Here is a 27,537-nt window from a genome sequence, read left to right as displayed (position 1 = left end):
TCCAGCTGTTGCAGAACTATAACTACCAGCATGCACTGATAGACTGCATGCTGGGAGTTGTAGTTTTGCAACAGCTGGAGGTCCCCCCCCCCCCCCCTGTGAATGTACAGGGTACATTCACATGGGCAGGGGCTTACAGTGAGTATCAGGCTGCAAGTTTGCGATGCAGCAAATTTTGCGCAGCAGCTCAAACTCGCAGCCGTAAACTCGCTGTAATCCCCCGCCCGTGTAACTGTACCCTAAAAACACTACACTACACTAACACAAAATAAAATAAAAAGTAAAAAACACTACATATACACATACCCCTACACAGCCCCCCTCCCCTCCCAATAAAAATGAAAAACGTCCGGTACGCCACTGTTTCCAAAATGGAGCCTCCAGCTGTTGCAAAACAACAACTCCCAGTATTGCTGGACAGCCGTTGACTGTCCAAGCATGCTGGGAGTTTTGCAACAGCTGGAGGCACCCTGTTTGGGAATCACTGGCGTAGAATACCCCTATGTCCACCCCTATGCAAATCCCTAATTCAGGCCTCAAATGCGCATGGCGCTCTCTCACTTCGGAGCCCTGTCGTATTTCAAGGCAACAGTTTAGGGTCACATATGGGGTATCGCCGTACTCGGGAGAAATTGCCTAACAAATTTTTTTTTGGGGGGGGGGGGCTTTTTCTTCTTTCACCCCTTATGAAAAGGTGAAGTTGAGGTCTACACCAGCATGTTAGTGTAAAAAAATAAATTTAATAAACTAACATGCTGGTGTTGCCCTATACTTTTCATTTTGACAAGAGGTAAAAGGGAAAAAAGCCCCCCAAAATTTGTAATGCAACTTCTCCCGACTACAGAGATACCCCATATGTGGGCGTAAAGTGCTCTGGGGGCGCACAACAAGGCCCAGAAGGGAGAGTGCACCATGTACATTTGAGGTGATTTTCACAGGGGTGGCTGATTGTTACAGCGGTTTTGACAAACGCAAAAAAAAAAAACACATGTGACCCCATTTTGGAAACTACACCCCTCACGGAATGTAATGAGGGGTGCAGTGAGAATTTACACCCCATTTGGTGTCTGACAGAGCTTTGGAACAGTGGGCTGTGCAAATAAAAATTTTGTACAGCCCACTGTTTCAAAGATCTGACAGACACCAGTGGGTTGTAAATGCTCACTTTACCCCTTGTTACGTTCCTCAAGGGGTCTAGTTTCCAAAATGTTATGCCATGGGGGGTTATTTTGCTGTCCTGGCACCATAGGGGCTTCCTAAATGCGACATGCCCCAGAGCAAAATTTGCTCTCAAAAAGCAAAATATGACTCCTTCTCTTCTGAGCATTGTAGTTCGCCCGTAGTGCACTTCAGGTCAACTTATGGGGTACCTCCATACTCAGAAGAGATGGGGTTACAAATTTTGGGGGGTATTTTCTGCTATTAACCCTTGCAAAAATTTGAAATTTGGGGGGAAACACATTTTAGTGAAAAAAAATTATATATTTTTTTACATATGCAAAAGTCGTGAAACACCTGTGGGGTATTAAGGCTCACTTTATTCCTTGTTACGTTCCTCAAGGGGTCTAGTTTCCAAAATGGTATGCCATGTGTTTTTTTTTTTGCTGTTCTGGGAACATAGGGGCTTCCTAAATGCAACATGCCCCCCAAAAACCATTTCAGAAAAACGTACTCCCCAAAATCCCCTTGTCACTCTTTCGCTTCTGAGCCCTCTACTGCGCCCGCCGAACACTTTACATAGACATATGAGGTGTGTCCTTACTCGAGAGAAATTGGGCTACAAAAATAACCATCCATTTTCTCCTTTTACCCCTTGTAAAAATTCAAAAATTTGGTCTACAAGAACATGCGAGTGTAAAAAATGAAGATTGTGAATTTTCTCCTTCACTTTGCTGCTATTCCTGTGAAACACCTAAAGGGTTAAAATGCTGACTGAATGTAATTTTGAATACTTTGGGGGGTGCAGTTTTTATAATGGGGTCATTTGTGGGGTATTTCTAATATGAAGACCCTTCAAATTCACTGCAAGCCTGAACTGGTCCCTGAAAAATTGTGATTTTGGAAATTTTGCGAAAAATTCTAAAATTGCTGCTGAACTTTGAAGCCTTCTGGTGTCTTCCAAAAGTAAAAACTCGTCAATTTTATGATGCAAATATAAAGTAGACATATTGTATATGTGAATAAAAAAAATAATTATTTGGAATATCCATTTTTCTTACAAGCAGAGAGCTTAAAAGTTAGAAAAATGCAAAATTTTCAAATTTTTCAGGAAATTTTGGGATTCTTCAAGAAAGGATACAAGTTACCACAAAATTTTACCACTATGTTAAAGTAGAATATGTCACGAAAAAACGATCTCAGAATCAGAATGATAACTAAAAGCATCCCAGAGTTATTAATGTTTAAAGTGACAGTGGTCAGATGTGCAAAAAATGGCCGGGTCCTAAGGTGTAAAATGGCTGGGTCCTTAAGGGGTTAATGCCAAGACAAGTCAGTCATGGAAATAGAAGCTGGAGCACTCAAGGAGGGACCCCCCCCCCCCCCCCGCTTGGACACATACTAATCCTACTGTGTCCATACATCATCACCCATCACCTATGTCATGGACACACTTCCTTGATTGACAGCTGTGAGTGCAGGGGTCACAGCTGGAAGAAAAATCCTCCCACTATCAGCTTGTGTCCTGTTACTGTCAGTGAGGACAAGCTGGGAGTTGTAGTTTTGCTAATGCTAGAGGAGATGTGAGCAGACAGCATACTGAGGGAGGGGGCGGAGACATGCACAGTGAGGCCACGCCCCCTCCCTTTGAGAGGAATTCAGACTAGTGAGCTAAATTAAAAGTGTAATAAAAAATAAATAAAGGTGCTAGACACATACAAATGTACATGGTCAGGATTAGGTACTGAGTGATATATTTTAAAAACATAGTTTTTTTTGTTGGATCTGACGGGTACGCTTTAAGTTCCTGGAATTCCCCTTTAACAACATCCCAATTTATATCCCCCTCTATTTGAGTCAGGGGACTCAAATACACAGGACAATGTATTCAAAGACACATAGATAACATGGCTAACGTAACCACACAAATGGACCAGGTATATCAATCCCTTATATTCAAGGTGATTTGTCAATCCATTAATGTGGGAAGGGAAGAAGTTTGCATGCTGTGGCCAAGCATTGCCACTTGGGCACTGAGCTTGATATAGAACTTACATGGGGTTAATATACCTCTGGCTAATCTTGTTTAGTATGGAGCATCATGTACCCAATTTAATAAATAGATGCACACTGCATGATACATTTAGCACAACTCAATTATATGTACTATCAATTTGCTCTTCTCAATAACTTATGTTAAAGTACCACAATAATTATGGTCAGGACTGGGTGCAAGAACAAGGAAACCCCAAACCATAAATCTAACACTTATGCCTCACTGAAGTTTATTTATCTGTTCTTTGCATTTCAAAAGAGAGACTGCTGGCCTAGAGTTTATTGGATGCACAGAAATTCTGAACTTTGTAAAGGAATCAGCTGGTGTAAAAAAATTCCATCTCCAAAGCTAACGCATTGCATGGCAAGAACCACAAAGTTTTAACAAGAAGATTGGACAGCCGAAAAAATAAATAAATAGAGATACTTGGGTAAGAAAACATTTCCCATGTGAATTGTTATGCACTCTGATGTCACCACTGCTTTTCTTTTGTGTTGGTTCCCAAACAATAAAATATCAGGCAAGAATGTATCTGGGCAGCAATCCAGGAATGTACCAGGTGACAACTACAAATCTGCTTTTCCCTGTATGAATATACAAGGCATAAGAGATTTGACATTGAGGACTGTTTCCGGCCACTCCTTGCAGTAGGCCTGGAGTTTGCATACTGCGTACTCTCTACTATCTCTTTGGCTTTACAACAGCTTTTGCTAGAGAGGTTTGCCCAAAACCCATATATATGACAGTATTTGGACAGGGTGTGAGAATTATCCAGCTTCTGTCTTCATGCAGTAGCACTGGTATTCAATATTAAAAAGGTACTACAGTGTTGAGTTTCATATCAACTGGCTCCAGAAATTAAACAGATTTGTAAATTACTTCTATTAAAAAAATCTTAACTTCCTCTGGAGTATACAGCAGCTGATAAGTACTGGAAGGATTAAGATTTTTTTAATAGAAGTAATTTACAAATCTGTTTATTGTTCTGGAGCCAGTTGATATGAAGAAAAATAGTTTTCCACTAGAGTAACCCTTTAAAAGCTAGTTGCAGGTTGAATGTGGACTAAGTTAGGGGGACCTTGGGAATTTTCATTTATCTGATAGGTTAGGTTCACACTGCGGAATCTCCAGGCAGAAAGTGTCCGCCCGGAGATTCCGAGTGCGGCCAGCGCTGACTGAATCAGGACCGTGCGGACACTGCAGTCTCCAATAGACTGCAATATGTTCCGCGAGTATTTCCGCCTGAAGAATGAGCAACGCCATTCTTCGGGCGGAAACTTCCAAGCAAATTTTCTGTTCACAAATTCCAAAGTGTGAATGGAAACCCATTCATTACACTATACATTTTAGCAAGCGGAATTTCGGCCCGCAATTTCTGCCCGAAGTTCCATAGTGTGAACGTAGCCTTAGGGTAGGCAGATTTGATGCGCAGGATTTGTAGCAGCAGATTAGAAGCTGTGCTCGTCGTGTCGTTTAGTTTACATTGAAATCTGCTGCAGAAAATCCTGCGCATCAAATCTGTGCAGGATCCTGTACGTGTGAACCTACCCTTAAAGTTTATTTATTTTTTTTATAGCCGATATCTGCAGCATACATGGTACATGTGAATGTTATCTTTAAGCAGGGGCAACTCTAGGTGCAAGAATCGTGGTTGAGAATGCAACCTGTACTCCCTAGGGCTGGGCTCACATGGGGTAGTTTGGTCAGTATTGAAGCCAAATTGGAAAAAAAATCTACATAGGAAAAACTGTAATGAAAGATTTACACCTTTTTTTCTGAGTTCTGAACCCACTTTTGGTTTTGGCTAAAAATGCTGATCAAAATACTGTGTATAAACCCAGCCTTGGGCTATGTTTATAAATAATTTTATTTTGAGGTATAAACAGACCTCACTAAATGTAATGGGAAATGCCTTACAACAGTTCACATGTACTTTAGTTTTACACCTGTAATTACACCAAATATAAAAAATAAGTGCATGGTACTTGTTTTGGAAAACTCTCTGTAAAGCTAAAAACCTTCCAAAAATCTTACACCGTGTACAACATGTGACCATAGCCTAAGATTGTGCTTCGTCCACCCATTAAATGTCAGTGGAATATATTGTAGACTGCACACAATTTACGTAAACTACCATATTTAACACACTTTTAAAACTAAAATAATAGGCAAAAACCCGATAAATCGGCTGCACATTTATATAAAGTGGCCACAGTGCCAGTTGCTTGTTAAAGATCAGCATCCACTTTAAAACAGTGAGCAGTGGTGGCTGCTGCGGGCCCAGAAGCGACACCTAAACTTCTCCCCTGCTTTTCTCTTTTTTTCATTATCTTCTACCTGGCCGCACTCCAGCAGGCTCAGGTCAAATGGCAGGTCTTGCTGGGCTGAGCAGTCAGTGAAGCACTGACGAGTGAATTCCCCTTCCGGCTCCTTTGCGCGGTGTCGAGGATGTCACTCTTCAGTGCGTCACTGACCACACAGCAATGATGAGGCACAGGACGGAAATTATTAAGCAAAGGGGGAGGGTGCAATGATGAGGCACAGGCGGGGAATTATTTAGCACGAAGAGGGAATGATAAGGCACAGGGAAATGATGAGGATTGGGGGAGGGGGCAAATGTTGTGGCACAGAGACTGATTAAAGGGGAGGAATGATGTGGCATAGGGGATGTGGCAAATGGGGATAATCAAAGATGAGGGAATGATGTGGCATTAGGTTCAGAGCTTCCAAGTCATTTATTTTCCTTTTTTTTTTTTACTCAACTTTGCCTGTTAAAATGAGGGTGCATGTTATATGCCAATAAATACAGTACTTATTTAACAGGAAAAAGAAAGGCAGCTATCCCCCTCCAGTTAGGTTAGTTTGGAAAAGGAAAGGCAGCTACCGTGCTCCAAATACGCCCTTAGGTTTTACTAGGTACACAACTTTTTTTTTTACTATCAGGACTCGGCATTTAAACAGATTTGTTGCGCTACCGCTCCAGAATCTGTATGCATGGGAAAAAATGCTAAATATGTATTTTGCATAACACTACATTTTCACTGTAAATAACAATGCATAGGTTCACATAATTAAGCTTTTAAGATACCGTATTTATCGGCGTATAACACGCACTTTTTAGGCTAAAATTTTTAGCCTAAAGTCTGTGTGCGTGTTATACGCCGATACCCCCCCAGGAAAGGCAGGGGGAGAGAGGCCGTCGCTGCCCGCTTCTCTCCCCCTGCCTTTCCTGGGGTCTAGAGCGCTGCTGTCGGCCCTTTTCACCCCCTGGTTATCGGCGCCGCTGCCCGTTCTGTCCCCCTGACTATCGGTGCCGGCGCCGATAGCCAGGGAGAGAGAAGCGGCGCCGACAGCCAGGGGGAGAGAAGGGGCAGCGGCACCCATTGCCGGCGCCGCTGCCCCGTTGCCTCCCCGGTGGCATAATTACCTGAGTCCGGTCCGCGCTGCTCCGCTGCTCCAGGCCTCCGTCGTGCGTCCCCGGCGTCATTGCTATGCGCTGAACGGCGCGGCGCATGACGTCAGAGCGCCGCGCCGTGCATAGCAACGACGCTGGGGACGCACGACGGAGGCCTGGAGCAGCGCGGACCGGACTCAGGTAATTATGCCACCGGGGATGGGGGGAGGCAACGGGGCAGCGGCGCCGGCAATGGGTGCCGCTGCCCCTTCTCTCCCCCTGGCTGTCGGCGCCGCTTCTCTCTCCCTGGCTATCGGCGCCAGCACCGATAGTCAGGGGGACAGAACGGGCAGCGGCGCCGATAACCAGGGGTTAAAAAGGGCCGACAGCAGCGCTCTAGACCCCAGGAAAGGCAGGGGGAGAGAAGCGGGCAGCGACGGCCTCTCTCCCCCTGCCTTTCCTGGGGGTATATCGGGGTATGCACGCGCACACACGCACCCTCATTTTTTCATGGATATTTGGGTAAAAAACTTTTTTTACCCAAATATCCGTGGTAAAATGAGGGTGCGTGTTATAGGCCGGTGCGTGGTATACCCCGATAAATACGATATTTCATACAAAGACTTCTTGTATATATACACTGCTCAAAAAAAATAAAGGGAGCACTAAGATAAACCCAGGGCCAACCACATCAGCATATGATCTCACAAGGGGTCTGAGGATCTCATTTCGGTACCTAATGGCAGTCAGGCTACCTCTGGCAAGCACATGGAGGGCTTTGCAGCCCCCCAAAGAAATGCCACCCCACACCATTACTGACCCACCGCCAAACTGGTTGTTCTGGAGGATGTTGCAGGCAGCAGAACGTTCTCCACATCGTCTGCAGACTGTCATGCTTTCATCTGTGAAGAGCACAGGGCACAAGTGGCGAATTTGCCAATCTTGCTGTTCTCTGGCAAATGCCAAACGTCCTGCACAATGTTGGGCTGTAAGCACAACCCCCACCTGTGGACGTCGGGCCCTCGTACCACCCTCATGGAGTCTGTTTCTGACCGTTTGAGTGGACACATGCACATTTGTGGCCTGCTGAAGGTCATTTTGCAGGGCTCTGGCAGTGCTCCTCCTTGCACAAAGGCGGAGGTAGCGGTCCTGCTGCTGGGTTGTTGCCCTCCTATGGCCTCCTCCATGTCTCCTGATGTACTGGCCTGTCTCCTGGTAGTGCCTCCATGCTCTGGACACTATGCTGACAAACACAGCAAACCATCTTGCCACAGCTCGCATTGATGTGCCATCCTGGATGAGCTGCACTAACTGAGCCACTTGTGTGGGTTGTAGACTCTGTCTCATGCTACCACGAGAGTGAAAGCCCCACCAGCATTCAAAAGTGACCAAAACATCAGCCAGGAAGCATAGGAACTGAAAAGTGGTCTGTGGTCACCATCTGCAGAACCACACCTTTATTGGGGATGTCTTGCTATTTGCCTATAATTTCCACCTGTTGTCTGTTCCATTTGAACAACAGCATGTGAAATTGATTGTCAATCATTGTTGCTTCCTGAGTGGACAGTGTGATTTCACAGAAGTGTGATTGACTTGGAGTTACATTGTGTTGTTTAAGTGCTCCCTTTAATTTTTTGAACAGTGTATATAAAAAAATAAATAAAAAAACAACACAATTGGGGGGTTTGTCCATAACAGTAATAGTAATCATAATATTTATTTTCCCACTTTCAGTCTGCAATAAGTAGATTTGCATTTAACAGATTTTTGTGTGTAATGCAGCTGGCTTGAAGGCAAAAAGTGCACATGCACAGCACAGCCAGCAGTGGGCAATAACAACACAAATTTACACAATACTATATAAGTGAAATTGTCAGGCTGAAAGGAAAGAGTATAGAAAACATAACAGATGTCTTATATGCATTTATTAACCCCTTAAGGACCACAGGTTTTTCTGTTTTTGCACTTTCGTTTTTTCCTCCTCACCTATGTTTGTATTGATCGGATGTTCTGATCGCTTTTTATTCATTTTTTCATGATATAAAAAGTGACCAAAAATACGTTAGTACGGTTGAAAAAAGACGTACGTCCATCAAGTTCAACCAGGGAATTGAAGGGTAGGGGTGTGGCGCGATATTAGGGAAGGGATGGGATTTTATATTTCTTCATAAGCATTAATGTTATTTTGTACCAGGAATGTATCTAATCCTGTTTTAAAGCTGTAAATTTTTCCTGCTGTGACCAGTTCCTGAGGTAGACTGTTCCGTAAGTTCACAGTTCTCATGGTAAAGAAGGCGTGTCACCCCTTTAGACTAAACCTTTTCTTCTCCAGACGGAGGGAGTGCCCCCAAGTCCTTTGGGGGGGGGGGGGGGGTTTAACCTGGTACAGTTTTTCTCCATATTTTTTGTATGGGCCATTAATATACTTATATACATTTATCATATCCCCCCCCTTAAACGTGTCTTCTCAAGACTAAACAATTGTAACTCCTTTAATCGCTCCTCATAGCTAAGCTGTTCCATGCCCCATATTAGTTTCGTCGCGCGTCTCTGCACACTTTCCAGCTCCACAGTGTCCCTTTTATGGACTGGTGCCCAAAACTGAACAGCATATTCCAGGTGAGGCCGTACCAATGATTTATAAAGGGGGAGTATTATGTCCCTGTCCCTTGAGTCCATGCCTCTTTTTATACATGACAATATCCTGCCGGCTTTGGAAGCAGCAGCCTGACATTGCATGCTATTCTGTAGTCTGTGATCTACAAGTACACCCAGATCCTTCTCTACCAGTGACTCTGCCAGTTTAATCCCCCCTAAGACATACGACGCATGCATGTTATTTGTACCCAGATGCATAACTTTACATTTATCCACATTGAACCTCATTTGCCAAGTGGATGCCCAGACACTTAGTCTATCCAAGTCATCTTGTAACTTATGCACATCCTCTATAGACTGTACCGTGCTACAAAGCTGGGTGTCATCTGCAAAGATAGAAACAGAGCTGTTAATACCATCCTCTATATCATTGATAAATAAATTAAACAACAGCGGGCCCAGTACTGAACCTTGGGGTACACCACTAATAACCGGGGACCAATCAGAGTACGAATCATTGACCACCACTCTCTGGGTACGATCCATGAGCCAGTGTTCAATCCAGTTACAAACTAAAGTTTCCAAACCCAAAGACCTTAACTTACCTGTCAGACGTCTATGAGGGACAGTATCAAATGCTTTGGTAAAATCCAGAAACACTATATCCACAGCCATTCCTCTGTCCAGGCTTCTACTCACCTCTTCATAAAAGCAAATTAGATTGGTTTGACAACTTCTATCCTTAGTAAACCCATGCTGGTTATCACTTATAATACAATTATCCCCTATGTATTCTTGTATGTAATCCCTTATAAGTCCTTCAAACAATTTACCCACAATGCACGTTAAACTTACCGGTCTATAGTTTCCTGGGGAAGACCTAGAGCCCTTTTTAAAGATTGGTACCACATTCGCCTTGTCCCAGTCCCTTGGCACAATACCAGAGAATCTCTAAATATCATGAACAGGGGTACAGATATTACTGAACTTACCTCTCTAAGAACTCTTGGGTGCAATCCATCTGGCCCTGGAGATTTGCTTACATTTAAATTACTTAAATTACTGGACTTTTGAATTTTTTTACACGTATGCATTTGACCGTGCGGTTTAATTAATGATATATTTTTATAGTTCGGACATTTACGCACGCGGCGATACCACATATGTGTATATGTATTTATATTTACATGTTTTTTTTTTTTTTTTATGGGAAAAGGGGGGTGATTTGGACTTTTATTAGGGAAAGGGTTAAATGACATTTATTCACTTTTTTTTTTTTGCAGTGTTATAGCTCCCATAGGGGGCTATAACACTGCACATACTGATCTTATACACTGTTCACTGCAAAGCCACAGCTTTGCATTGATCAGCATTATCGGCGGTCGATTGCTCAAGCCTACATCTCAGGCTATGAATAACGGACGTTATTTTGTGACGGAAGATAGTAACGGGAGAAATAGTGCATGCACTATTTCTTCCGTTCATTCTCCCGTCACCAAATAACGTCCGTTATTAATAACGGACTATAACAGATTAAAACGGATAATGTAAAAATCCCATAGACTATAAGGGGATTTTCTAACTGACGTATGAGATTTTCTAACGGACGTTTAATGGACGATTTTCAGGGTTTTCATAACGGAACATCAAACGGATCTTTAAAACGGATGAATTTTATAGTGTGAAAGCAGCCTAAGTTAACACATTCCTGGATCTTAATGAATGAACTAATCACATGAAATACTTTTGTCTTTACATAGTTGAATGTGCTGACAACAAAATCACACAAAAGTTATCAATGGAAATCAAATTTATCAACCCATGGAGGTCTGGATATGGAGTCACACTCAAAATCAAAGTGGAAAACCACACTACAGGCTGATCCAACTTTGATGTAATGTCCTTAAAACAAGTCACAATGAGGCTCAGTAGTGTGTGTGGCCTCCACGTGCTGGTATAACCTCCCTACAATGCCTGGGCATGCTCCTGTTGAGATGGTCTCCTGAGGGATGTCCTTCCAGACCTGGACTAAAGCATCTGCCAACTCCTGGACAGTCTGTGGTGCAACGTGGCGTTGGGGGATGGAGCGAGACATGATGTCCCAGATGTACTCAATCGGATTCAGGTCTGGGGAACGGGTGGGCCAGTCCATAGCATCAATGCCTTCCTCTTGCAGGAACTGCTGACACACTCTAGCCACATAAGGTCTAGCATTGTCTTGAATTAGGAGGAACCCAGGGCCAACCGCACCAGCATATGGTCCACAAGGGGTCTGAGGATCTCATCTTGTCACTTAGCACTTAGACAGAAAAGAACAACCTTAACTTCAGAAGCTCATAAGTACTAAAGGATTAAGATTTTTTAATAGAAGTAATTTACAAATCTGTTTAACTTTCTGGAGCCAGTTGATATATATATATATATATATATATATATATATATATATATATATATTCCACAGTGGATCACCCCCTTGCAATCGCGCTGCAGGGGGGCCATCCACCCCACTGGACCATCAGGGAGCATTTACACGTCCCTTTAAACGCTGCTGTCAAAGTTGATCTAAAGGGTTAATAGCTGGCCACAGCGATCCCGCATGTCGGCTATCAGTGGCGGCCCCCCGCTACAAGAATTAGCAGAGGGATGCAGGGTATGGTTGATGACAGACATCAGAGCAATCTCCGATGTCAGTCATTACAGGCAGATATCGTCTCCAGTGTATGACGTGGTCCCGCATCACTTCCTCACCCGACCCATGACGTACATGTATGTCATGGGTCGGGAAGGGGTTAAGCCACGCCCCCAACATTTTCCGTAGATAATTCACATAGCCGAAAAGGGCATTTTCAGCCGATAATATTCGGCAACCGAAATTTCGGTGCATCCCTACACTATATATGTGCACTGAAATTATATATCTGTCTCAGAATTGATGGTCCTTTTTATATGACTTGATTAAAAATTATGTTTTAGTGTTTTTCCAGTTAAATAATACATATTTCCATATTTGCATTGTATTCCAACTAAAAGTTATGCATTAGAGAATTATTGTAAAATGTAAAAGATAAATTATGTTCAAGCCTTTTCAGGAAAGTGGCACAAAAAGGTAAACATTTTTTTCTTTTCTGTATCCCCAATGTCCTGCTTAACTACTATTCTTCTCACCCCTGCTCTTCCCCCTCCTTAGAAAAAACTATTTACTAGTCTGCCAAAATATGCAAACATAAGCTTCATAGTGATGGAGGATAACATTATAGGGGTACTCCAGAGAAAAATAAATGTTTTCAAATCAACTGGTGAAAGTTGCACAGATTTGTAAATTACTTCTATTTAAAAATCTTATTTCCAGTACTTATCAGCTGCTGTATGCTCCAGCGGAAGTTGAGTTGTTCTTTTCTGTCTGACCACAGTGCTCTCTGCTGACACCTCTGTCCATGTCAAGAACTGTCCAGAGCAGGAGAAGGTTTGCTATGAGGATTGCTTCTTTAATTTTTCAGAGGCCTTTTAAAAAACATTAAAGGAGCTATCTGTTTGGTTGCTATGGGCAACTACTCCACTTATGCACTGGTTTTGATAAATCCCCGCCATTATTTATTATAAAAGAGCATATTCCCTAATCCTTTTTTAAATGTTTTTCCTTCAGGCCTTTCCATCTGTATTCACACCAGATGCAACATTTTAACTTACAAAAGTCTTTTTCAAGCATCTGATGTGAATAAACAACTACTTTCTGGACGTGCTGCCTTCATTCTACGGTAAAGTGAAATAACAATCAGATTGCAGCTTTCATTTGTAAAAAGGCTCTGAAAAAATTAGATGTAAAATATGCTTTAATGGAAAACGTCCTTTGCACCACTTTGGAAACTTCTAACCCATTGTGTGATTCTACAATGCAGAAATAGGAGCACCAGTCAGTGTAATATCAGGAACGGCAGTACAAACACTCCTTGTTGGGAGGGTCACTCTGGGACACACATTGTTTGTGTAGACTCCCAGAAATATTCATCATTGTGGCATGCTTCTGTGGTTTCTTGACCACTGCTCCTAGCATTCCTTCATAGATCTTTGCCCGAGATGTGAGCTGCTTTACTGAAAGCTACAGAAATTGTTATATCTCTGAGCCATAAAGATAAAATAAGGGAAAAATATAAACAAAACAAATGTAAATTTCTTTGTAATACGTGTATACTAAAAGTACAATTACAAGATGGGCAAAGCATAAAGTAAAAACATATAGCTGGGAAAACCACTTTATTAGTGAGATAGATAACTAATGTCAGAGCCGGCGTTAAGGGGGGGGGGGGGGGGGGGGCAAACCGGGCAATTGCCCAGGGCCTCCATCACCCAGGGGGCACCCTGCAGGCCGCTACAGTGTTTTGCAGCTCCGGGAATGTGTGAAGTGAGCCTCGCTGCTGCTTAAAGGCTCTCAGCAGAGGCCTTCCATGTAGTGCTGGCAGGGAGAGGCTGGGCTCCTTTAACATATATACCCTATATATATGTGTGTGTGTGTGTGTGTGTGTGTGTATGTAATATATATATATATATATATATATATATATATATATATATATGTGTGTATATATAATGTGTGTGTGTACAGCATGAATATATATATATATATGTGTTTGTGTGTGTGTGTGTATATAATGTGTGTGTGTACAGCATGTGTGTATGTATATTATATATATATATATATATATATATATATATATATATATATGTATGTATGTATGTGTGTGTGTGTGTGTGTGTATATGTGTGTAGTTGTGATTAGTTTTTTTTTCTTTTTTCCCCTGTATGTGATATGTAGTGGTAAATCTGTCACTAGGCAAATTTGACGCCCCTGTCACCGCTCACACTGTCACAAGCTCTGTCAATGCTGCACAATGTGATCTCCCAGGGTCCCTCCAGCTGTTGCAAGGCTCATATAATTATAGATTAGGCATGTGTTCGAAATATACCCTGCAAGGTAGGGGATAAGAGATAGAGATCTATGTATGTGTATAGATGTGTGTTATTGCAGTGTTATTCAGTCACGGTATGTGTTTTTGCAGAGTTCTGGTATAGCATTTTTATTCAGTCACGGTATGGCGGTATTCTGTTCTGGTATGGCATTTTTATTCAGTCACGGTGTGGGGGGGTATTGTTCTGTTCTGGTATATTGTTATTCAGTCACGGTATGGCAGTATTGTTCTGTTCTGGTATGGTGTTGTTATTCAGTATTGTTCTGTTCTGGTATATTGTTATTCAGTCACTGTATGGCAGTATTGTTCTGTTCTGGTATGGCGGTAATGTTCTGTTCTGGTATGGCGTTGTTATTCAGTCACGGTATGGCAGTATTGTTCTGTTCTGGTATGGCGGTAATGTTCTGTTCTGGTATGGCGGTAATGTTCTGTTCTGGTATGGTGTTGTTATTCAGTATTGTTCTGTTCTGGTATATTGTTATTCAGTCACGGTATGGCAGTATTGTTCTGTTCTGGTATGGCGGTAAGTTCCTTTCTGGTATGGCATTGTTATTCAGTCACGGTATGGTGGTATTGTTCTGTTCTGCTTTGGTGTTGTTATTTAGTCACGGTATGGTGGTATTGTTCTGTTCTGCTTTGGTGTTGTTATTTAGTCACGGTATGATGGTATTGTTCTGTTCTGCTTTGGTGTTGTTATTTAGTCACGGTATGGTGGTATTGTTCTGTTCTGCTTTGGTGCTGTTATTTAGTCACGGTATGGTGGTATTGTTCTGTTCTGCTTTGGTGCTGTTATTTAGTCACGGTATGGTGGTATTGTTCTGTTCTGCTTTGGTGCTGTTATTTAGTCACGGTATGGTGGTATTGTTCTGTTCTGCTTTGGTGTTATTTAGTCACGGTATGGTGGTGTTGTTCTTTTCTGGTATGGTGTTGTTATTCAGTCACGGTATATCGGTATTGTTCTGTTCTGGTATAGCGTTGTTATTCAATCACGGTATGGGGGTATTGTTTACAAATGTTAGAACATGTTTTCAGATGCTGGGGGACGGCAAAATAAGGTTTTGCCTAATGCGGCAAACATTCTTCCACCAGCCTTGCCACGCCACCCCCCCCCCACCCCCCTTTTGGGGCCTCACTTTTAATTTTGCCCAGGGCCACACTAAGCCTAAAACCAGCCCTGTGTAATGTGCACTACTACAACTTGAACTTCTTTATTTAAAGTCATGGTCTCAGATGTTTCGCATCTTAGCACGCTGGGAGTCAGAGAGGTTCTGAATCACTAACTCAGATACACATTGATGGCACATGCGTGGGAAAGGTACACCGGGCTGCCACGGGCAGACGAGCCCTGTATGTCAATCACATGCAGGAGATGGCGTGACACCAGTGGAGATGGCATTGTGGTCACAAGCCCAGATTTTTTGATACTTCTGGACTATAAAATAAAGCATATTTTAAAAGAAATAACAGGGAATAAGGTCCAAACAGCCCGAACAGACCACAAGTAGAGAGAATCATTTTATCCGCCGATAAGCACGGGCAGCTCCCACAGTTTTCTTGTCCCCCATCCAAACACAAGTGGCACCCCCTGTCTCTGCACGGACCATTTCCACATGATTAACAATAGGAAATTTGGTGAAATGGCACCCATTACATGTCTTGCCATTGACAGACAGCCACCACTGCCTTCATTTGCAGCGGTGTTTGTCAAAGAGAAAGCTATACTGCTATGGACTGAAACCGAATGTGAAAGCGAGAAATTCAGGTTCTCTTGAGGATCTGACAACAGTCTGGTTTGAGTATGGAGGTCATTGTGGTGAGTGCTTTGATCCTGTCTGTGCTGTGGAGAGACGCACTGCCCCAACTGCTGGTGTGTGGATCTGGAGCCATCCGACAGTCGGTCACCCCTAGTAGTAATACGAAAGACACGAACAGCTCGGCTATATGTGCAGGACGTTATGTGGCCACATCTGTTAAAAATAAAAATTGCAGGGCTTCCAGCTGGCATTTTATAGGAGGATAATGCTCTCTCTCCGCAGTATAAGTTTCCAAAGGTGGTCTCTGCCAGATATCAACCTTTCCTTGGCCTGCTGACCTATGATTGTGCAGGATATAAAGGCTCAGCTGCAACACCTGGGCAAACGTGCAGCAGGATACCATACAGAACCTGTGTGCCTCCATGCCCCACCGTATCTCATCTCGTATCCAGGCTAGAGGCAACCCAACAGGGTACTAGGGCCTCCTTTCAGTTACACAATTTAGCCTAAAAACGTAACCTTTCGCTCTAATATTGTACTGACATAAATAATCATATGAACATGCTGCCAGGAAAATATTTAAACTTAATTCACATCTTTCTGATGCCAACCACCATATAAATCAATACTCACACATTATGAGCTTGGATACAGATTAAATGGGGTATTCCAAGAAAAAACTTTTTTTTATATATATCAACTGGCTCCAGAAAGTTAAACAGATTTGTAAATTACTTCTATTAAAAAAATCTTAATCCTTTCAGTACTTATGACCTTCTGAAGTTAAGGTTGTTCTTTTCTGTCTAAATCCTCTCTGATGACACCTGTCTCGGGAAACGCCCCGTTTAGAAGCAAATCCCCATAGCAAACCTCTTCTAAACTGGGCGTTTCAGAGACAGGTGTCATCAGAGAGGATTTAGACAGAAAAGAACCACCTTAACTTCAGAAGCTCATAAGTACTGAAAGGATTACGATTTTTTAATAGAAGTAATTTACAAATCTGTTTAACTTTCTGGAGCCAGTTGATATATATAAAAAAGTTTTTCCTGGGATACCCCTTTAAACCAGCCCGATACATCAGGGGAACATTATACTGTGTTCAAGCTACTTATTCGGGCAGAGCTACCATCACCAATTTGATTGTTTAACCTCTTCAGGACATAGGGCGTATGGATACGCCCTGAATCCCGAGTCCTTAAGGACCGAGGGCGTATCCATACGCCCGTGGGAATTCCGGCCCCCACCGCTAGCCGGTTGGGGACCGGAGCCGGATGCCTGCTGAAATCGTTCAGCAGGCATCCCGGCATATCGCCCAGGGGGGTCATTATGCCCCCCCCATGTCGGCGATCGCCGCAGATCGCTGGACAATTCAGTCCAGCGATCTGCGGCGATTCCGGGTCAATCGGGTCTCCAGTGACCCGATGACCCGGAATTACTGGCTGTTCGGGGCCGTCTCTGACGGCCCCGAACAGCCAGAGCCTGCAGGGGTGAGGTGGCACTGGTGCCACCTCACGATCGCCCTGATTCGTCGGCCGGATTACCGGCCGACCAATCAGGGCGCCTGCTGCGGGTGTCACTCCCGCTCCGCCCCTCTTCCGGAGGACGTGAGCGGGTGCGGGACGTGCACCCCGGGTGCTGGGGACCCCGATCCCCGGCGTTAATGTTGGGATCGGGGCCCCAGGAGCAGCTGCGGCGGCGGAGACGACGAGGGACTGACCTGTGCGGCGAGGATCGTTGGAGGTGAGTGACAGCCTCCTGCTGTTGCTTAGCAACAGCTCCCAGCATGCAAAAAGGGCATGCTGGGAGCTGTAGTTATGCAACAGCAGGAGGCAGACCACCACAACTCCCAGCATTCCCTTATGGGCATGCTGGGACTTATGGTTTTGCAACAGCTGGAGGCACATTCTTTCTATGGAAAAGTGTACCTTCAGCTGTTGTCTAACTACAACTCCCAGCTTGCACAAACAGCTAAAGTGCATGCTGGGAGTTGTAGTGGTGCATCTGCTGGTTGCATAACTACAACTCCCAGCATGCCCGTTGGCTGTCGGTGACTGCTGAGAGTTGTAGTTTTGCAACAGCTGAAGGCACACTGGTTGTGAAACTCAGAGTTTTTTTTTACCTAACTCAGTGTTTCACGACCGGTGTGCCTCCAGCTGTTGCAAACTACAACTCTCAGCAGTCACCGTACACCATGCACCGTACATGCTGGGAGTTGTAGTTTTGCAACAGCTGGAGGCACACTGGTTGTGAAACACTGAGTTAGGTCACAAACTCAGTGATACATAACCAGTGTGCCTACAGTTGTTGCAAAACTGCAACTCTCAGCAGTCACCGACAGCCAACGGGCATGCTGGGAGTTGTAGTTATGCAACAGCTGGATGTCCCCCCCCCAATGTGAATGTACAGGGTACACTCACATGGGCGGAGGATTACAGTAAGTATCTGGGTGCAAATTTGAGCTGCCGCAAACTTTCTGCTGCAGCTCAAATTGCCAGCGAGAAACTACTGTGAACCCCCGCCCGTGTGACTGTACCCTAAAAACACTACACTATACTACCACAAAAAATAAAATAAAAAGTAAAAAACACTACATATACACATACCCCTACACAGCCCCCCTCCCCTCCCCAATAAAAATGAAAAACGTCTGGTACGCCACTGTTTCCAGAACGGAGCCTCCAGCTGTTGCAAAACAACTCCCAGTATTGTCGGACAGCCGTTGACTGTCCAGGCATGCTGGGAGTTTTGCAACAGCTGGAGGCACCCTGTTTGGGAATCACTTTGCTGTCCTGGCACCATAAGGGCTTCCTAAATGCGGCATGCCCCCAGAGAAAAATTTGCGTTCAAAAAGCCAAATGTGACTCCTTCTCTTCTGAGACCTGTAGTGCGCCAGCAGAGCACTTTTCACCCCCATATGGGGTGTTTTCTGAATCGGGAGAAATTGGGCTTCAAATTTTTAGGGGTATTTTCTGCTATTACCCTTTTTAAAAATAAAAAAATTTTGGGAAAACAAGCATTTTAGGTAAAATTATTATTTTTTTTTTACATTTGCAAAAGTCGTGAAACACCTGTGGGGTATTAAGGTTCACTTTATCCCATGTTACATTCCCCGAGGGGTCTAGTTTCCAAAATGGTATGCCATGTGTTTTTTTTTTGCTGTTCTGGCACCATAAGGGCTTCCTAAAGGTAACATGCCCCCCAAAAACCATTTCAGAAAAACGTACTCTCCAAAATCCCCTTGTCGCTCCTTCGCTTCTGAGCCCTCTACTGCGCCCGCCAAACACTTTACATAGACATATGAGGTATGTGCTTACTCGAGAGAAATTGGGCTACAAATACAAGTAAAAATTTTGTCCTTTTACCCCTTGTAAAAATTCATGCTGCTATTCGTGTGAAACACCTAAAGGGTTAAAACGCTGACTGAATGTCATTTTGAATACTTTGGGGGGTGTAGTTTTTATAATGGGGTCATTTATGGGGTATTTCTAATATGAAGACCCTTCAAATCCACTTCAAACCTGAACTGGTCCCTGAAAAATACTGAGTTTGAAAATTTTGTGAAAAATCGGAAAATTGCTGCTGACCGTTGAAGCCCTCTGGTGTCTTCCAAAAGTAAAAACACGTCAATTTTATGATGCAAACATAAAGTAGACATATTGTATATGTGAACCAAAAAAAAATGTATTCGTAATATCCATTTTCCTTACAAGCAGAGAGCTTCAAAGTTAGAAAAATGCTAAATTTTCAAATTTTTCATCAAATTTACAGATTTTTCACCAAGAAAGGATGCAAGTATCGACAAAAATTTACCACTATGTTAAAGTAGAATATGTCACGAAAAAACAATCTCGGAATCAGAATGATAACTAAAAGCATCCCAGAGTTATTAATGTTTAAAGTGACAGTGGTCAGATGTGCAAAAAACGCTCCGGTCCTTAAGGCCAAAATGGGCTCCGTCCTGAAGGGGTTAAGCAACAAAAACACAAGCTGGGTTCACACGGGTGAAAAACATTTGACTGGCGGGCACTATTACAGCTAGGATATGCGCTGTTTCATGGATGGCAATGCATTTTATTGCGGACTCCGCAGAAAGAACTGGAATCAAATTTTTTTGCGCCACATTCTGCCATGTGAACAGTACAGCAGAATCCCATTGATCAATAGAACTCTGCTGCTGCGGCATGTTTGTGTGCAATATTCATGGACAGATATTCTGTCGTGTGCACATAGCCTCATAGTGTATCAATTACATAGGCCATAAAAGTTAGATCAGTGGGGGGGTAAACTGGAAAAATTCATACAAGCCCTGGGAAATAATCTCACACAATGACAAGACTTATTCAAATTATCTAAAATAAAGACAGTCTTTCCTGCTCCTGCCCATAGCAACCACAGCTCAGCTTTCACTTTTTATTCTGCTCTTGACAAATGAAAGACCATTTTTATTTTAGACATATATGTGCCTTAGACCTCCAGTTGTAATAATATTGCAGCAGAAACTTCAGCAGCAACAAACTGATCAGATGACATGATACATTTGTATGTACCGTATTTTTCACCGTATAAGACGCACTTTTTCTTCCCCAAAACTGGGGGGAAAAAGTCGGTGCGTCTTATACGGCGAATACACCCCTATTGCGGCGGTCCCTGCGGCCATCAACGGCCGGGACCCGCGGCTAATACAGGACATCACCGATCGCGGTGATGCCCTATATTAACCCTTCAGACGCGGCGATCAAAGCGGACCGCCGCGTCTGAAGGGAAAGTGACACTAACCCGGCTGTTCAGTCGGGCTGTTCGGGACCGCCGCTATTTCACCGCGGCGGTCCCGAACAGCCCGACTGAATAGCCGGGTTAGTGCTTACAGGACACCGGGAGGGACCTTACCTGCCTCCTCTGTGTCTTCTCCGTTCAGGGATCCCCTGTATGGCCGGCGCTCTCCTTCCTCGTCATCACGTACGTGCGTCGGCGTGCGTAACGACGTGATGACGGCGACTGAGAGCGAGGATACCCGGCCGGCAGCAGAGACGTTCCGGAGCGACGGGGACACGGCGACAGCGATGGAGTGACATCCAGGGCAGTGGTGACGGGTCCGGAGCGGCGGGGACACGTGAGTATTACCTCCTATGCAGTGGTCTGCAATCTGCGGACCTCCAGATGTTGCAAAACTACAACTCCCAGCATGCCCGGACAGCCAACGGCTGTCCGGGCATGCTGGGAGTTGTAGTTTTGCAAAATCTGGAGGTCCGCAGGTTGAAGACCACTATTGGGTTCAAAATCTTAAATTTTTTTAGATTTTGCACCTAAAAATAGTCTTATATGCCGTTGCGTCCTATAGGGCGAAAAATACAGTAAATATTATTGTGGTCGGGTTACATGTACCGTGAGTAGAGTACCACTTGCATGAATAATTAGGCCTGGGGTGTGCCTGGGTGGCCGTGAAGGTTATCCTAAAGAAGGGGGATACCCTGAGAGTGACTTTAGAAAAAAAAAAGGGGAGGGAGGGTGGGGACATCTTGCATGCTGCCGACAGCACCTGTGTGGATCAGGTGGGTATATAAAGACCAGACTCCTTTCACAAATTAGGTTAACTGTTTCAACTAACCTCCACATAGCCAATACAAAAATATACAGTAAAAAGATTGTCAACATAGTGTCCCCTCAAAGGGCAAAGATTGAATGGGGAAAAACTCTCTCAAGAGTTAGGTAGCTTTTCTTAGTGAAAGAGCGGTGAGGCTGTAGAGCAGTCACCTTAGGAGTAGGGCTGGGCCATTAATTGAAAAATAACATAAACGGAAAAACTAGCCCATATAACCGATATCATCTTGAGGATGTTGGTTATTTCAGTTTGGTTATGTTGTCATGATGCACAATGTACAGACTGCAGGTTCTTGGAGGACCATCCCCCGCTTGGTGGCACATTTAATGTTATGCCATACTCCGGAGGTATTTATCCCAAGATGCATTGCTTCTTGATTAAGGCACTATGGGGGAGATTTATCAAAACCTGTGTAGAGGAAGAGTGGTGCAGTTGCCCATAGCAACCAATCAGATGGCTTCTTTCATTTTTCACAGGTCTCTTTAAAAATGAAAGAAGCAAGCTGATAGGTTGCCATGGGCAACTGCACCACTTTTCCTCTGCACAGTTATTGATAAATCTCCCCCATATGGCAGCACACAGTTTGTTTTGTGTGCTAGTGTAAATGGTTTGTGTTCTCGGCAGTGTCATGTGAATGGTCCCTTACTCCAGCAGTGAAAAATGTACAATTCTGCTTTCCCTTTTACTACCACCGTATCAAAAATGGAGATCTTTAGGTTTTCTTGTGTTATTGCTCTGCACATTTCCAGCCCTCCTACGCTTCCAACATCTGAGTCAACAAAAGTCTGAATTTGGGAGAGGATATTGAGGCACAAAGATGAGATGTAAAAACATGATTCTCTTATTACAAAGAATAAAAAACAACGCACAAGCATGTGCAGTCATGCAGCTGTATCTTGTAATGTACAGAGCATTCTTAAATTAGAAATGTTACTATGTAAAATGGTCAGTCTGCCGACCCTCCCATCTGATACACAGGGAGAACTATGACTAACAGTCTGACTATAATTAGAACAATATGGATCCCATAACCAGCTTTCTTTCTTCTTGTGCCGGGTTTGGCTTGGTTTACTTTGGGATAGCTTTGCATTTTTAAAGGCTGTAGACAGATTTCTCCCGAATGTCTTACACAGCTTGTGTTCTCCATATTTCAACCACTGTACTGCATACTATTACCTCGCTATATAGAACGGGGTATTAGAAAAGCTGTTGGTCACATGTCCAGAATTCTATCCTAATTCTGAAGCTAGAAAATTAGAAGTAGTAAATATGAATTAGCGTTCATTCAGTAAGGCTAAGTTTACACTCATGTTGATTTCCACTATAATGTGTTCCATCACTGCTTAAAGGACGAAAGTTCAGCAGAGAAAAAAAAATACTACATGTCCTATATTTTTTCTTCGCTTAACTCCTGTAAAATACTGGACACCCAATGGACCCCGTTTACGTCAACAAGAAAAGCGATTCGGCTTCCTCGTTTGTCACTGATCAGACACTAAACTGGACGGAGCTAATTGCTAATCTTTAAATACTTTGTAAGCAGTTTATATACCATTACATTGTATATAGTGGTGTAAAGCATGAACAGAATGGAACAATGTGTCTGTTTTAATAATGATGTAAAAGAAATAATAGCATTAAGTAAACGTTTAAGCATTTGTGGCCAAACCCTGTGATAGAGAGTTTTTGCTGCATTCGTTTTCTTTGGTTTTAATTGCACAAACCTGGCTCTGTTGTATATAATCGGTTCATGTTCCTCTGGAAGAGTGTTTGTCATGCCCAGGTCTCTAAACATCTGCTGCATGTAATCCAGAAACCTGCGTCCTGAGGCACGCTCCACAACAGCACTTAATAACGTCCAGGCATGGGTGGAATATAGGAACTGTGACCCTGGAGTAGAAAAGAAAAGAGATAAAGTTAAGAAAATGATAAATGTGTGCTTGTGATGTGTATACACAGCTGCCCATATCAATCAGATCGCTTCTTTCATTTTTAAAATGCCTCTGAAAAATTAAAAGTGATCTGATTGGTTGCTATAGGCAACTGGTCAACTTTTCCTCTGCACAGTTTTAATTAAAAAATCTCCCCAAATATGCCCTCTATTAGGTAAACGTTATGTCTATGGGAAAAGGGAGGGGTCATTAAGGCCATGTTCACAAAAAAAAATTCAGCAAAATTTACTGCCCATTATTCAATGGGGATTTCACTGTCCCATTCACACAGTGGAATTTCCGCAGCAGACATTCCAACTTCCGCAAATTCATAAAAGAGGTCTTTAAATTTTGCGGAATTTCATACAGAGCCATACTGAAGTTAATAGAACCCTGAATTCAAGCAGAATCTGTGTTTTGGAAACACAGAAATTCCTCTGGAATTCCACAAAACTAAGAAAAATCTGCAGTCTGCTTTTCTCAGGGAAATTGCAGAAATGTTGCCGTGTGAACATAGCCTTATTAGGGAAGGTGCTTATTTAAATTTATCAACATTTCTTTTTATTCATTGAATGCAATCTTTAGATTGCATACACTGATCAGTGTTATCGGCGCTCCATTGCTCCAGGCTGCCATGGCTTCTGCAGCCTCTTGTAGCATTGGAGGGCTGAGGTAGGGGGACACGATGGTCGGGATCCCACTGAGCTAGCTGGGATGAGATTTTCCCAGTTTTAGATGCCACAATTAACTTTCAAGGTAATGTAATGGCGATCACCATCACACAGCCAAAACCAGTCCCTCCTGAAGAAAAGCACCCCCACAACATGATGCTGCTACCCTTGTGCTTCAGGGTTGGGGGGATAATGTTCTTTGGCTTGCAATACATGTTGTTGGTTATCATCACCAAAGATTCATTTTTGCTTCATTTGAATAAAGGATGTTTTTCCAAAAAGTAAGCTGCTTGTCCCCATGTGCAGCTGCAAACTGAAACCAGACTTTTTCATCGAGGTTTTGGAGCAGTGACTTATTTGCTAAATGGACTTTCAGGTCATGTTGATATCAATACTTTTGTACCTGTTACCTGCTGCAGTTGATCTGTATTTTTTTTCATCAAAGTAGGTTCATCTCTAGGCGACAGAATGTCTCTCTTTCCTAAATGGTAAGATAGCTGCATGCGCCCCATGTGTTCAATCTTGCATACTGCAGTTTGACCACATGAACGGACAGGGTACCTTCCGGTGTTTGGAAATTGCTTCCAAGGATGTACCAAATTTCTTTTTCTATTATCTAGGCTGTTTCTTAAGATTTTTCCAATGGTGCTAAGCAAAGAGGCAAGTAGGGCTCACAAGGCTGCCACAGGTTCATCTCCAATCACCTCACATGATATGAACTGACTTAAAGGGGTTATTCAGAATTTTCCAGAATTTTTCTATTTAAATGTATAGTCAAGTTAGTGTATGTAAAGTTCTGACTCACTGAAAACAATTCTTAAAAATAATATTTCATATACATAATAGATATGGTAAACAATTTGTTAAATCTAAAGTTTATGGCATAAAATCTGGGGGGGCTCTCTGTGTATGACACACGCTAGGGCTATACAGAATACCGAAATTTTTTATATGAGTTTTAACCCATACCGCAATACCGGTTTGGCCCCTCCCACTCGGAAATGAATTAATCAGCCCAGCGCTGCGCTGTCCCCACATCGGGGAACTAATCCTATGTGACCTGCGAGTGCTGTTCTGCCCCCCCCCAATTAATTATCAGCCCATACCAGTGCTGTCCCCATCAGGGTACTACTCACATGTCACCCGCATGTGCTGCCCTCCTCGTCCTGTTTGTTGCGGCCGCCGGCGCTGACACTCTATACCAGTGGTCTCCAACCTGCGGACCTAAAGATGTTGCAAAACTACAACTCCCAGCATGCCCGGACAGCCGTTGGCTGCAAAAAATAAACAAAATAAACTTTAACTCACCTCGTTGGACAGCCGTCAGCCTATCACCGGCCGCAGCGATATTCCGCTTCGGCCGGTGATGGGCTGAGCCCAGTCATGTAAGAAGCCGGCTTCTTACATGACAGTGGGCTCAGCCTATCACCGGCCGAGGTGGAACATCGCTCCGGCCTGTGATAGGCTTACGGCTCTCCGACCTTCCCGTCCCCAGCATAAGGCAGACATAGGTGCGTTAAAGTTTATTTTATTTACCTTTTGCAGCCCGGGCATAGGGATACCGCACAGTATAGAGTGCCAGCGCCAGCGGCCGCAACAAACAGGACGAGGAGGGCAGCGCTTGCGGGTGATATGTGAGTATTTACCCCGATGGGGATGTGGGCTGATAATTAATATGGCGGGGGCCTAGGAAATACCGTTATATACCGTGGAACCGCCAAAAGTTTAAAAAATACCGTGATACACACATTTGGTCATACCGCCCAGCCCTAACGCACGCTCAGCAGCTGAGCACGCTTCATACTTGGTGGGTCCCCGTTGAAATTAGCCTTCGGGACCCACGGTTAATGCTGGACATCGCTGATTGGGCTGGCTAAATGCTGTACATCCTGTTCCCAGCTAGCTCAGCGAGCTGATCCGGACTGCCACAACGAAACCGCGGCATCCCGATCAGCTGAGAGGATGGCGGGAGGTCTCATACTTTCCTCCTTGCCATCCGATTGGTGGTCTAAAGCTCCAGTCAGCCTTAGCAGGCTGGAGCAATGGAGCACCTATAACACTGAACAATGCTGTTCTATGGAGCAACATTGATTAGTGTATGCTAATAGTCCCCCATAAAAAAAAAGTTATAAATTTGCATTGAACCTAAATGACCCCCCCCCTTTCCCATTTTTCTAATAAAAAAATGTAAGCAATAAAATAAAACATGTGTGGTATTGCCGCGTACGTAAATATCCAAACTATTACAATATAATGTTAATTAAACTGCACAGTTAAAGGCGCAAGTGTAAAAAAAAGTCAGAAGTCCAGAAATGCACATATACTATACTAGAAAAAAAATTTATAAAACGCAATAAAAAAGGTGTCATCAAAAGAAAAATGGTTCCGATAAAAACTACAGATCATGGCCCAAAAAATGAGTCCTCATACATCCCTATATGTGGAAAAAAATTTTTTATAGTGGTCAGAAGTGGGCAATTTTAAGCATACAAATTTTCGTACAAAAAGTTTGGATTTTTTTTAAGTAGTAAAATAAAGTCTATATAAAATCTATATATAAATTGGGTATTATTTTAATCATATGGACCTACAGAATAAAGATAATTAGGGGAACCTTGTTCTGGCGTGAGTTTATCTGGTGTGAGTTATCGCAGAGAAATGGCGGCCATGTGGCAATTGTATGAAATGTCGCACGGACCTTAATGCAATTGTCGCTGAGAGCCATTTCTAAATCTGACCTGTGCAACATTTTAGTGACATTTCACAAAAAAGTTGCACATGATAAATCAGTGATTACTGCACAAAGTGCTCAAAATAAGAACACTTCATAGAAATGTCACAGAAAATGTTGCACAGAGACAGCCTGCGACTTTTCATGCGACAAATTTAGACATAAAAAGCAGTCTAAATAGTTTGATAAATTTCCCTCAATGTCTCATTTTTACCAAAAGGTGCACTGGGTAGAAATGGAAGCCCCCAAAAAGTTGCAAAATTGTGGTGTTTTGATTCACTGTACATTTGGAGGGAAAATGAGTGATGTCATTACAGAGTACAATTGGTGATGCAAAAAACAAGCCCTCAAACTGGTCTTAGATGGAAAAATAAAAGAGTTATGTCTATTAGAAGGCGAGGAGGAAAGAACAAAATCTCACATTTTTAAGGGCTCATCCACACTGCTGGGGGAATTCAGCCGGCGGAAATCCGCTTGCAGCAAGCGCTCACCTAAATCATTAGCAGTAGGACAGCGCAGATGTGTACCGCAATGCATTCCGCCAAAAGAATACAAAACATGTTCATTTTTCAGGTGACTATCCACTGCAGAAATTCTGTAGTATGCACAGAGCAGCATAACCCCACTGAAAACAATCAGACTCAATCAGGCACGGCTGAACGTCAGCAGTGTGAATGAGCC

At 43.3% G+C, this 27,537-nt stretch overlaps 1 protein-coding gene across 4 annotated transcripts in view; it reads right to left on the bottom strand.

Annotated features, from left to right (window-relative positions):
* LACTB (lactamase beta) overlaps positions 1–27,537 on the bottom strand; it is a 61,186-nt gene that overhangs the window by 2,534 nt on the left and 31,115 nt on the right. For all 4 annotated transcript variants that reach the window (XM_056572844.1, XM_056572845.1, XM_056572846.1 and 1 more), the window contains one exon: positions 23,248–23,413. In XM_056572844.1, the coding sequence (XP_056428819.1) occupies positions 23,248–23,413 (166 nt within the window). The remainder of the gene's footprint in view (positions 1–23,247; positions 23,414–27,537) is intronic.

The sequence above is a fragment of the Hyla sarda genome, chromosome 4 (assembly GCF_029499605.1).
Source record: "Hyla sarda isolate aHylSar1 chromosome 4, aHylSar1.hap1, whole genome shotgun sequence".
Classification (NCBI taxonomy): domain Eukaryota; kingdom Metazoa; phylum Chordata; class Amphibia; order Anura; family Hylidae; genus Hyla; species Hyla sarda.
The sequence above is the reverse complement of the archived record's forward strand: the minus strand, read 5'-3'. Positions and strand labels throughout refer to the sequence as shown.